Source organism: Oreochromis niloticus, linkage group LG17, assembly GCF_001858045.2.
Source record: "Oreochromis niloticus isolate F11D_XX linkage group LG17, O_niloticus_UMD_NMBU, whole genome shotgun sequence".
NCBI classification, from domain to species: Eukaryota; Metazoa; Chordata; class Actinopteri; order Cichliformes; family Cichlidae; genus Oreochromis; species Oreochromis niloticus.
In genome coordinates, this window is record NC_031981.2 from 1,317,624 (window position 1) to 1,330,097 (window position 12,474).

At 44.9% G+C, this 12,474-nt stretch overlaps 1 protein-coding gene across 3 annotated transcripts in view; it reads right to left on the minus strand.

Annotated features, from left to right (window-relative positions):
• dennd1b (DENN/MADD domain containing 1B) overlaps positions 1–12,474 on the minus strand; it is a 94,054-nt gene that overhangs the window by 4,152 nt on the left and 77,428 nt on the right. For all 3 annotated transcript variants that reach the window (XM_025899380.1, XM_005460342.3, XM_005460343.3), the window contains 7 exons: positions 11,732–11,822; positions 10,096–10,136; positions 8,810–8,845; positions 8,402–8,458; positions 7,239–7,328; positions 557–642; positions 9–231 (listed from right to left, as the gene is read on the minus strand). In XM_025899380.1, the coding sequence (XP_025755165.1) occupies positions 9–231; positions 557–642; positions 7,239–7,328; positions 8,402–8,458; positions 8,810–8,845; positions 10,096–10,136; positions 11,732–11,822 (624 nt within the window). The remainder of the gene's footprint in view (positions 1–8; positions 232–556; positions 643–7,238; positions 7,329–8,401; positions 8,459–8,809; positions 8,846–10,095; positions 10,137–11,731; positions 11,823–12,474) is intronic.

Below are 12,474 nucleotides of genomic sequence, written 5' to 3' on the forward strand. Positions count from 1 at the left end.
TTGCGTACCGGGGCTTTGTAGTCTAAATCATCCATGGACAAGAAGAAGTCCAGACTCTTGGCAGCACTCAGTCTTCCTTGGTCCATCGTCGTGGTCGTCAGAGAATCCAAGATTTCCTCCAGAAGGTTCATCTGGCCCGACTGAGAGGAGTCGATGTCCAGATCGAGGGAGTACGAGTCATCGCTGTCCTCATTGTAGGACGGGACGTCGCCGCTGTCCTCTGAGGAGACCCTGTGTTTGGAGGAAAAAGAGTGAAACGTCCGATTATCCCTTCATCTGTGTGCACGCGCGTCCAAGACATCATTTTTCACAAGATAACCACGTTTTTATGAGAGGGTCAAATGCAACATGCTGCTCAACATCATACAAATGACATCACAATTCCATCAACTTGTGTTCCTGCCCAGTGTGTCCACTAGGGGGCAGTGTCACCATGAGGGAAAAAGGAAAGGAGGACAAAAGCACTTCTACATGTAACCAACTTTTGAATCCATCACCCCAAGTTGTCATATCTTGACATATCGATCCAAAACTGAAAATGGCTTCAGAGACTCACTTGCTTGCATTGTCCAGCTCCTCATCATCAAGCCCATAGCCCAGCTCTCGAGGGCCCATGCTCATGGGAGACTTGCTGAAGTTATGCTGTTAATGAGAATAAAAAGGCAGAGGGATGTAGTTAGAAAGAAAAGAATAACGAGATAAAACAATAAAAATGGACCCGAGGGGGTGCACGGGGGGGGGGGAGTGTCTCAGCTTCTCAGCTAAATAATACAAGACTGCTGATAAACACGAGTCCAGACAGAGTACGGTGTTCTGCTGAGGTGCAGCTTTTCATAAAAGTACGACCTGGGATTCGACAGAAAGAAAAAAAAAAAATCAGCCGTGTGTCTGGTGGGTCCCCATAAGACGGGACTAATAGCCTGTTTTAACGAGCCCGGGTCCTCAGGGTGGAGACTAAATTTGTCAAATTTGGGTCTGGGGATAAAAATCTTTAAGATCCCCTGCAGTGTTTTATCAAACTCAGCATTAAACATGAACTAAAAGCTGCTGGAGAGTCAAGATATGGCCAGCTACACCAATAACTTGCATTATGGCACCAGTGCATTTGACACTGCAGCGTGGTGAATGATCTGAGCGTACTGCGGTCGTCTGACACGGTGCTTTAATAAGCCACCTGTGTACCGTGTTTAATGGGCGGGTTAGGGAAGAGACAGAAGCTTTACAGAGCAGGGGCAGGACTCTCCCCGTGGGAGCCCAAATCTGCCCCAGGCCACTTATTAACATGCCTTCTACTAAGATGCACATGTTCCTCTCACTGCGCGTTCATGTTCACTGATGTTAACGCCATCTCACGCTTTCTAATTCACACTTTTTACATTTTGCTCATTTAGCTTTCTTTAACAATATCTGTGTTGTCTTTGAGCGCCCGTGGGTGCAGTTACAGCTCCACCGTAGTGGGTTACAGCGATGTTTTCTCTGCTTTTTAACGCCACTTTTAGGCTCCACCTCTCTGCATGTTTCTCTTTAAACTACTATAAGCCGCGTTATCAAAGGCCGTCACCCAGAAAAAAAGATTTTGTTCAGCCTCAAAAGTGATCAGAGTGTCGGGAAGGAACTCTGAAGATGATTGTGATCGTGCACCGTGACTCAAGCGCCAGAACAAAGACTGAGAGGAAGGTAAACGAGTGAAAACGGGAAGGAAGGAAGTGTAGAGAGGTGAGGCAGGATTCCTCAAAGCCCCAAAGAATGATGGGAATGGTGTGCGAGTGTGCGTTTGAGGGGCGGGGGCAGTTTGGAGGGGGTCAGTACTGGAACGGTGAAGCAAGCCGGTCTTGATTAGCTGACGCAGTGCCAGCCAGACAGGCGGAATGTAACGTGTGGCTGCGCTGGCCTCATTTAGGGCCACGCACACACACACACACACACACACACACACACACACACACCAAAAAAAAAAAAGAAACAAAGAGTTAAAGTGCCATTTTCTCCATAAAAGTCAGCCGAGGAGATGTGTGCAGTAGCCACTTAAGCCTCTCAGCCATCAGGCTAAACACGAACACATGTGGTGGCACTGCTGATTGGCCGAGCCGCTCCCCTTCTATGGTAGCTTGGAGCTATAATGAAAGAGATTTCAGAGGGGCTCAGGCCTGGGATCCCTAAACAGCTTTTAATGGATTCCTGTGTCAGGGCAGTAAATCTGGGGCCAGGCCGGCATGCCAGCCAGCAAAGCACGCCAGCAGAGCGAGAGATGCACCTGTGAGACACTCGGGGAGCGTCCGCTTCGGACACAAAAATACTTTCTGAAACACTACAGACGCATGTTATATGTTCTTTATGAAGGCATGACCTCTCTCTGCGTCTACGTGTTTATTAAAGCGACCGGACACAGGTCACGACGCCCGGCCCTCTGAGCTCGGTTACAGCTCCGTCTACCCAACAGGAAGTACCGCAGGGAGCAGTAAATAGATGGGACGTCACTTCACGGCTTTATCAATTTGTCATTCCCTCTCTTCACTGTGACCCTCAGAGCAACAGGAAAGACCAAACTATTTACAACAACGAGGCGTTTTACAATAAACGAGCAGGGGTCGGTTTATCACTTCTTCTTCTTCGTTTCTTTAACGGCCAGCATACTGAGTTCATTTAACCGGTGTTATAAATCAAAGTGTGCATTTGGTAATTACTTTATTATTGCATTACTGGCTCTCCGGAGCTGTCACAACCAAGAGCAGCGGTTAAAACTGAGCTCTAAAATTTGATTCGCTGTAAGTCGACGTGAACAACAGCAAATAAAATAAAATATAAATACAGAGACATGCACAATGGGATATTCCTAACCAGTGCAAACAGGTCTGTGACAGCTCTGTCACCGTCCCACATCTCCACAGGCCTGACAGGACGGAGGAGAGCACCGAGTAGGAGAACAGCAGATTATCAAACCGCTGCTTCATTAGCTTCTCGCTGTCGGCTAATGGGAAGCTGAAAGGTGAAAATGAAAAAGCGATTCTCGCTCCACGCCTCCCCGTCTTTCATTTCCTTCCCTCCATCACTCGGCCGTCAGTGACAGATGTCACCGTTTCCGTCTGTCTGGCTCTCCGTTGCTTCCTCCTCACCACGAGAAGCAGCCGTCGGGAAAATAATAAAAACAGGTTGTTTAAAAAACTCTCAGGTGTTTGTTAAATGAAAAACAAGAAGGATCGGGGGATTTTATGCACTTTTACTCAAACTGAACTGTAATTGTAAACATGGCCGGCTATAAATAACCTGAGATTACATCGAGCAAAGACATTTAAAGAAGAAAAACTCTTCAGATTTGATTAGATTCATTTCTTCAGGCGGGGAAAAATGTCGCCACCGTCCTTCTGAAAAGCTGCGTTTGGACAAAGTTAGTCTCTCCTCCTCTTTCCTTCCTCCCTGCATGACCAGTTATACAGAACAACTCTCTGTGACGGGGCCAAACGCTAGTGGGCTTTAATAGCTGGTCGAACATTATACATTTCATATGGTATTTCAGAGCGGGCACTAATCTCACAGCTTGGCAGTGTATGTAAAGAGATTCCAGTAAATGCAAACAAACCTCGGGGAGAAGCAAAGCCTTTGCAGAAGTATGGCCAAGTGTCTGCCTGTTTAAGAGCCGCTCACTCGAAAAAGGGAGAGGGAAAAAAAAACGGCGTTTGAGGAGCAATCCACTGCTCCTCTGTCCAACTGGCTGCTGCTGAAAGCCTGCTTCCTTTTCACTCAAACCAGGAGCCGTATAAAAGAAGACGAAATGTGCATTATGCTCATTCTGTCAAACCAAACACCTCAGGTTAAAAAAATAAAAACCAGGTGTCTTTCAGTGGGTGCGATGCAGTACTTTGAAGCTTCCAGGAGATGGCACTTTGGTTTCAGCCAGGAAGCCGGCGGGTCTCCTAAGAGGTTAGAAACTAAGTGGAGAGGAGACTGCACATGCATGCAGATAACCAGGGAAGCACACGCAGAGCAACTGTACACTAACGCATCCAAACTACTGCTACTAATGCACAGCATTAATCTTACGATGAGTATAACAAATCTATTCTCAACTCAGAGTCACATTTAAAATTTAGATTATGAGCTGTGACACTTTTAATCCTCTACAAGTTCTGAAATACGAGTGATCCAGTCACTTTACCCAGGCGGGTCTGTGTGCTGTCCACATTAAAGCATCTTCATTTACACAGAACATAAAGGCACTGATGTCTTTAAAACACATATCAGTAAAAACGTTTGATCTCGGAGACAAATGATAGCCTTTCATCGTCACACACATTACACACACATGCACACACTCAAGTATCCACCAGACTTTGTTCCTGTTTTACATCTGTGTTAGCTTCCTGTTTCCCCTCAACTCTGAGCTGGCATTTCTCCTGCCTCACCAGGTGAAGAGTCCACAGCCCGGGGGCTGAGCCCGGCCACAAGCCTGCTGGCTGTCATTGCCCATAACGCTGTCCCGACCTCTGCTCTCCTCTGCGCGCCTAACAGCTGTCATTCAGTTGCCTCCAACCTGAGGCGAACTGATAAATGCATGCATGTTTGTGCACAGCACTCAGATACAGCTTCACATACTAAAGGGATGAGGTACAGACATAGTTTCTATTCACAGATGTTTGGAGCACAGTGCCACATGAAGCGCGCACACACACACACACACACACACACACACACACACACTAAGCAAAATCTTAAACAGAAACTGGTGCTCGCAGGAAACCATACAGGAGCCAGAAGAATGGCTGTTTGTTGCACCAGACGAGAAACCAGCAGCCCCGTTCAGCCTCGTTTCTGTCAAACGAAAGGATTACTCCTACATTCTTAATCAACACGCTCACCAAACACTACAAATCACCCACATTGGCGGAAGCAGCTGAAATATGAATGCATATGACAGCAGCACTTCCTCTCTGGGACATGTGTTGGCTGATCAAACAGAACAGGAATTTCGTAACTCTGATTATTTCGCTATGATTAATTAAAGGAGCTTCTGCGGGATCATTCATTTCATTTCAAGGACACAGAGATGTTTGCAAAGAAAAAGATTCGTTTAAATTAGCTGGTAATATTACCTTTATTAGGGTGACGTGTAACAGCAGTTTATGCTCTCCTGGTTCAGCGAGGCACCGACTCCACTTGTTGGTCAATTAAGTTCAGAAATTAATGAAAAAGTGCAGAAAATTTCTCTCATGATAATAAAAAATAGACGCTCATTTTTCATGATGTGTTTACCAGATTTTTTTTTTAAAGCAAAACACTTTGCCAGTTTAATAGGTACACTTAAAATAAGTCTGCATGAACACACAGGTTCATTACTTTTTACATTTTGATTGGAGATTTTTATCGCCTGGCACTGAAAGCTTTTTTAATCATCATTTTACCCTCATTGAACTTAAAAGTGTACAAACAAGGATTTTTTTGCACTGTTGAGACAAATGTTTGCTGTTGTGTGGTTAGAGACACGACAAAAAACCCTAAATATTAAAAAACTCTTTTTAAGAATGAGCGCAGGCCAAATGTGCGGGCGCCAGGAAGTGAGGGAGGCGTGCGGATCAAGGTGCTTCTTTTCCACTTTACTTAACCTTTATTTAACTGGGTTAGTCCCACTGAGATCAATTTCTCGTGCAAGGAACACCTGGTCAGGACGTTTGCAGAACAACAGTATGAACATTTCATAAAAAGCCGAAGAAAATAATAAATAAAAAAGAGACGAGTGAGAGACGGCGAGCGCGAGAACAGCGGTGACGCTCGTCTTCAAACCAAATGTAAATGTGCTGCACTAAACGGTTCAAAGTATAGAAATTACTGACACAGAGAAAAAACTACAGACTATTTGTTCAAAATAAAATAAAAATATTCAGGGTTACTGGTCTGTACCTGCAGCCGAGGTTTTATGTGCACATGAATATTAATTATTTTACATTTCATCAATTAAACCAAGTCGTGTTTGCAAGTGCTTTTGATTTGTGTGAATTGGTTAATATGCTAATAGGTAAAATCAATATTATGAGAGCAAAGAAGGGGAGCATCATCGGCTGTGACTAAAGAGAAACTGATGGACTACATCCAAACACAAACACACAAAGCGGTGCTGTGGGACACGCCGTCCTGTGTCCTGCGTGTCCCTCCTCCAGCGGTCTCCAGGGACCCGTTACTGTGGCAATGAGCGGGCCTCGGCGGTATGAGCAGGGCTGTATATCCTGAATAAAAAAAGCGTGTGCGTGCATGTTTGTGGGTGTGTGCGCGCGCATGCTGGCTGGGGGGCGGGAGGTGTCCGAGGAGGCCTTTAGAAAAGCCCTAATTGCCGTTCCTCTCTTCTCCCCGGCCGTCACACCTTCCTCTGCGCTAAGACTTTCCAGCCTCATCACACACACAGGAAATACAACACTAATTAGAGACAGCACAACCTCTCCTAATCACACTCTTACATGACTGTGACCAAAATGTCAGAATGTGCACGCAGGCGTGTTTTTGTGTGTGTGTGCGTTTTTAAAAGCTGCGAACTGGGAGTCCATATATTCATTTAGCAATAAGAGGTGGAAAAGCTCCAGCCTGGACCAGCCGAGTATAGACACGAGGTAGGAGCAGAAGCAGCATCCCCGAGGCTGTGTGCATTTCTTTAGTACAGATGTGTGCGACTCCAACGCCGCGATACTAAATCTACACATTTTCATTTACACCGCGCTGCAGCGTCTAATAATTAAACTACAGAGTATTTTCTCCTCACATATTTATTGATGAATGTGTGTTTTGTGCGTGTGCACGCGCCTGCACATCGCCGTGCCAGCTCTGCACACAACAAAGAAGAAAAAAAAAGTGCTACCACTTATGGTGCACAAGCAAATTCTTCAGAGGAAACGCTGACCAGCAGATGAGCTGATTCGACTGTCCGTGCTGTTCAGAGGAAAACACTGAATGTACAACACGAGCGCAGTGAAAGAGGAAAAATGCTTATCGTTACATTTGGCACCCTGACAAACTACTGTACTTCTGAGAGATGCTACAAGAGAGACAGAGAGCTGGGGGAGAACGAGGGAGGGAGGAGAGTCAGAGAGATGTGGGGGGGAAGTGGACTGAAAAGAGTTCAGAGGAAAAACACTGAATCCATTCTGGTCAAGTGAAAAGTGAGCTCTGCTATAATCAGTCAGTGTAAATGTAGTTAACTCATTTACTGATGTGTGTGTGTGTGTGTGTGTGTGTGTGTGTGTGTCTGTGTGTCATACCCGTCTCATCTTCTGCAGTCTCCTTGGAGACAGGCTCTTGGTACTGGTTGGAGATCCTGGATAGACCGTTATTCCCTCCTCTTCATCGTCCTGACAAAGAAGATGAATTTTGGTTACAAAATAGGCGTTAATATCGACGTCTGTGCAAAAGAAGCAACGAATGCAATGAAGCCGGTCTGATGCCGTCTCACAGTAACGTTACATTAAAGGTTAAACGATCAGTCTCTGGCTCGTTTTCAACAAATCCACGTGGCTTTACCTGGTTTCGTCTGCGTGACACAGTTTCACCTACACGTGGACACTTTGTGATGCAGAAAGTACTTAATGCACCAAATTAGCCAGAGAAAAAAGAATCACGAGCAAATACACGTAACTCCTATTAAAACTGATGAAAGTCTGGTTGTTCTTTTTACATCTTCAGTCTCAGAGCCAAAAACAAAGTTTTCTCTTCTACGAGATATTTTCCAGTACGAGACAGATGGATACCTTTCGCTCTGTCGCTTGAAACATCTTTTTCCTCCAAGTTACGACAACAACAACCATGGTAACCACCTCTGACACATCGATATGCTCGTGCTTTTAGGGCCCCCGCTTGGGGTCGTGCAGCTGGCAGCAAAAGAAATCCGGTGCAGTTTGAATCGCATCACAAATTAATTTCTCTAAAAAGGAAATGTGTTTAACTTGAGAATCAAACACTTTCCGCACCTCTGTTTGCCGCTGCTGCGCCCTCCCCTCCTGTTCATCATCAGCACCCTGAGCCTCTCGGTTTCCCACTGACAGATCAAACTGCTATTGCCTTATCAAATCCATCAGGCTTATGGAAACATACACCTCGTTACATTAGCTTTGAGGAAATCACAGGCTCGCTGATGAAATATGCAGACAATAAAAAGAGAAAGAAGGGGCTGGGGCTCGGATGACATGACAGGCCATAGCCAGAGGGGCGCTGGTTAAAAATGTACAGCCCTGAACAAAGCGCTAAGCAGGCTTCAACAGTCATTAAAAGGGCCCTACGTCAGAATCACACACTCCATGTAAAGCAGCTTTCCTGTCTGTTTCTATGAGGGAGGCATGTATCCATCCGAGGGCCTCCGAACAAAATGATGTGTACGCGGGTGTGTTTGCACGCCGCTGACAGCGTGCGAAGGTCCAGTGCAGCTCACCCTTGCTTTAAGTATGCCCTTAAAGTCCCGGATACCCTTCTTAGCATGAACCTTGGCCTAGGAGGGAAACACACACAGTAAGACACAGATTACACACAAAACATGTTGCATTAACATTCTGTTCTGGTTTCATGTAACATCAAGAAATGCTTTGATCCCTGTGGCAAAGAACATGCAGACAAAAGGCGGGATGAGAGAGCCTCGCACATCAACGCGGGGCTGCCCGGCCACCCGACCGTACGCCACATAACAACACACTCATCAAATATTTACTAGCTGTGAACAATTCTCCCGATTGTTCGCGACTCGTCAGCCAAGTTTGAAAAAGTTCATTTGAAAACCTTTAAAACCTCTTTTTCTTCCAGTTTTTGAATCCTTGTTGTGCACAAATGAAAAGCAGCACTTTACCTTTGACACGGCTGTGTTGAAGAGCGCTCCTCCTCTCTGTAACAGACACGGAAGCTGTCAGTCAGGGACAGACGCTTGGGGCAAACACACAAACATTCAGAAGAACATTTGACTCAATTACTCCTACAGCCGCAGAGATGTGCGCTTTATTGACTTTTACTGCAATCAGTCTGGCGACAAATGAGTTTCGGCTCACGTTAAACCACACCGGGCGATCGCACTGCACCGCTCTGCACGTCCGATTGATCGGTTCGTATGTCACTCGCCACACGTTGGCCACAGCACGACTTACAGTGCACACCTTAGCTACAATCTACAAAACACAACAAAACCCTCTGCAGCTGCTAACAGCGACGCATAAACACCAAACAACGTATCAGCGAGCAGTGATAGACGACGTGGTTCACAGCGTTCGGGGGTTTTATTTAGAAGCAGCCTAAAACAGTGATAGAAAGGATCGTATGTGATTGATTCATACTTTGAGTTCTGCACAGTGACATTATGGCACCCAGCATCTCTCTGCGCCTTTCTTCTTTGTCTCTCCCATTTGCTGCTTTTTTCCTTTGGCGTCTCAACTCTTTTCTCTCTGCTGGCTCTTTAGTGTAAGCACAAAGCGTCGGCTAAACGGCTAAACAGAGTAAATGGCAGGCAGCGTTTCAGAAGTTGGCAGAGGGAGAGGAGAAGAGGGGCCGAGGTGAAGGCCCCTCTTATAGATCCCTGTCAGTCAGGAAATATGAACTTTAACAAACCTTTGAAGAGCACTCTAGAGGACTAATTCAGCCTTAGCTGACGGCGTGGGGGGGGTGAGTGAGAGAGAGAGAGGCCAAGGTTGTGGTGAGGTGGGGTGGGGGAGGGGTGTGTGACAGAAATGAGAGAGCGAGACAGACGGATAAGAGAAGAGGAGGAAATGGCCAGAGAGAGATGAAGGAGGGAGAGACGCGTGTTCTCGGCGTGGTTCAGCGGAGTAACGCCCGTGTTTGCTGCCAGATCAACACGTCATGTCGGAGGACGTCTTGTCACGTCAAATCGCTTCTGTCTCCCTCCCCGTCCGTCTCCACTGTCCTGCTGCACGCGCCGCTTCACACGCACCCAACTGCACTCGAGCTCGATCTGCGCGTTCAGGCGGCGCCTTCATTCCAAAGGCAACAGCGAGGCTTCAAACGCCGAGTCGCGCCTGTCATGCTTTCAATTAAGTATAACTCGGGAATAATATATATAAAAATAAAAGCATTGGGGAAGGTATAGATATAGATAGAGCAGGATAATACAGCATGTTCTGTAAATACCTTTACAGTGTGCATCCACTGCTGGTAAGACCGTGAATTACCTGAAAGGACGTATAAAACAGGACATGTGATCAATCATTCAGTGTGATGGTTTGTGTGTCACAGGTGTCAAAAGAAGCCCCACACTGGCTCCTGGAAACAGTCCCAGTGAAACATTGTTATGCTTTTGTAAAATAATGGACTGGTTTGTTTGTTTGTTCATTTATTTCAGTCATGTAAACAGATTACAGGAACGTTTAGCAAAGAAAATAACAGAGAAAAAATACTATACAAAATAAAGTTAATATCACATCATGAAATTTTCTAAATAGAGACATTCACTTAATTTCAATATTTTCCCTTTCTTTGTTCGTATGTTTGGACGTTGCTTTAATTCCATATTCAAACTGATCCACAGTTTCACTCCATGAACAGAAGCACAAAAGCTTTTTCTTGTAGTTCGGACCTCCAGTTACAAAAGCCCCTAAAATTATCATTTACTTCTTTCCAAAAAAACATACTCTGAATATTTCCTGGCAGTTCCTTATTTTTTGCTTTGAATAGAATTTGTGCTGTTTGGAATTTCATTAGATCAGCAGATTTCAATATTTCAGACTGCAGGAACAGTCAGTTTGTATGTTCCTGTAACCTGCACTGTGGATCATTCGAACTGCTGTTTTTTCCCAAGAGTACAAAGTGAATGTAATGTAGTTTTACAGTTGTTGCCTCAGACCTCTGCACAAAGGTGAAACCAGTGAACAGCAGAGAATATGAAGTGATGTCCCGTCTAATACCTGCTTTGCCTTGTTTAGTACTAAGTTGAAGAATTTGGGGCCCAAAACTGACCCTTGGGGTACACCACAAGCAATGTCCATACATAAGGAGCAACCACCATTTAATTTCACAAACTGCTTCCTGTCACTTAAATAACTCAGGACCCAATCTAAAGCTACCCCTCTGACACCATAACGTTCCAGTTTTCTTATTAATATATCGTGATCTATAGTGTCAAATGCCTTTGTCAAGTCTATGGAGATTTTCTATAGTTCTCAGGCTCTCCTATCAGACCACAGTGTGGTCGGGGTCAGGGGTCATACTGAAAAGCTTAAAAGCACGACGGCAGCAACATCTGGATGGCACCGCTTCTTTTCTTTACCGTCTAAAATCTGTGTTGCTGTGATTATATATCATCAAATTTGTCCTGCGAGACTTTGTTTCAACATGAAACAATAAGCTCTTTGGTTTGCACTCTGCTAGGTTAACACGTGCGTTTTATTATCGGCCCCGAGAACACTTCGCGCGACAAACAACACTCAGGATGCGTGTGAAACTTTAAACCTGAGAACAGCGAAGAGCAACTGCAAGTCATGAGATCAGCGTCACTTATATAATAATTAGTGCATTAATATTTAAAATCTACATGCTTACAGCTGACATATTTTACAGCAGGCCTCAAACATCAGTGAAACACTGAGTGAACATAATTTATCACTATTTCAGTTTTATACACTTTTTAAAAAATCTGAAAAGGCTTCTTATTATTTTTAGTTTGGCGGTCTCACCTTGTTCTGTTCACTCATACTTCCTGTGTGTTGCATTAAAACATGGCAAATAAAAATAATGCAGCTAATTGACAGACAAGTCCAGCAGTACTCACTTCCACAGAAGCCCCCCTCTGTGATCTCTTCTTCAAACACGTCAGTGAAGCCACGGCCTGCGTTCAATTTGGCCAGCCGTCCGTCGATGAACTGCAACCATAAATTTAAACATGCTTATTAAAGAAGGGAGCCGGAGGAGGGGGTGGGGTGGGGGGGGGATGTGAACACACTCACACAGATACAAACACTCCAGCCACAGAGGGGTGTTATTAATCCTACCTGACGGAAACTACATCCCAAGATTAGTTGGGCTGCAGGTAATAGGGATTTGGTAATGCGGAGCAGGTGAGGGATTAGAGCAGCAGACTACATGCTACACTCTGTCTGAGACATGAGGAAGTTTCATTTCCTCCCTTTGTAACATGGAGAGCAGAAAAACTCAGACTCGTAAATATGGACTTAACAGCTAGACAGCGACACGTTTCCTGAGCGCAGGCGCTTAAATATGTTACGCAACCACAAGCACAACACAAACGTTTACAAACAAACTAAACATTTAAGATTAACAGAATAAACAAACAGCATTCTTTAGATAGAAAAAAAGCATGAAAGTAAACTGTGAGTCTTCCCAGGCTATGACGGAAATGTAAAAAAGCATAGATGAGACGGAAAACTGAAATTATACTTGTAATAGCTACAAAGACATCAAAGGATTTTTTTCCTTAATATTTTGGCCTATCATAAGAATTGTGGTGCACCAAGCAGTGCAGATTCTTATTATTGCAATGTTTTATGGCTCCAT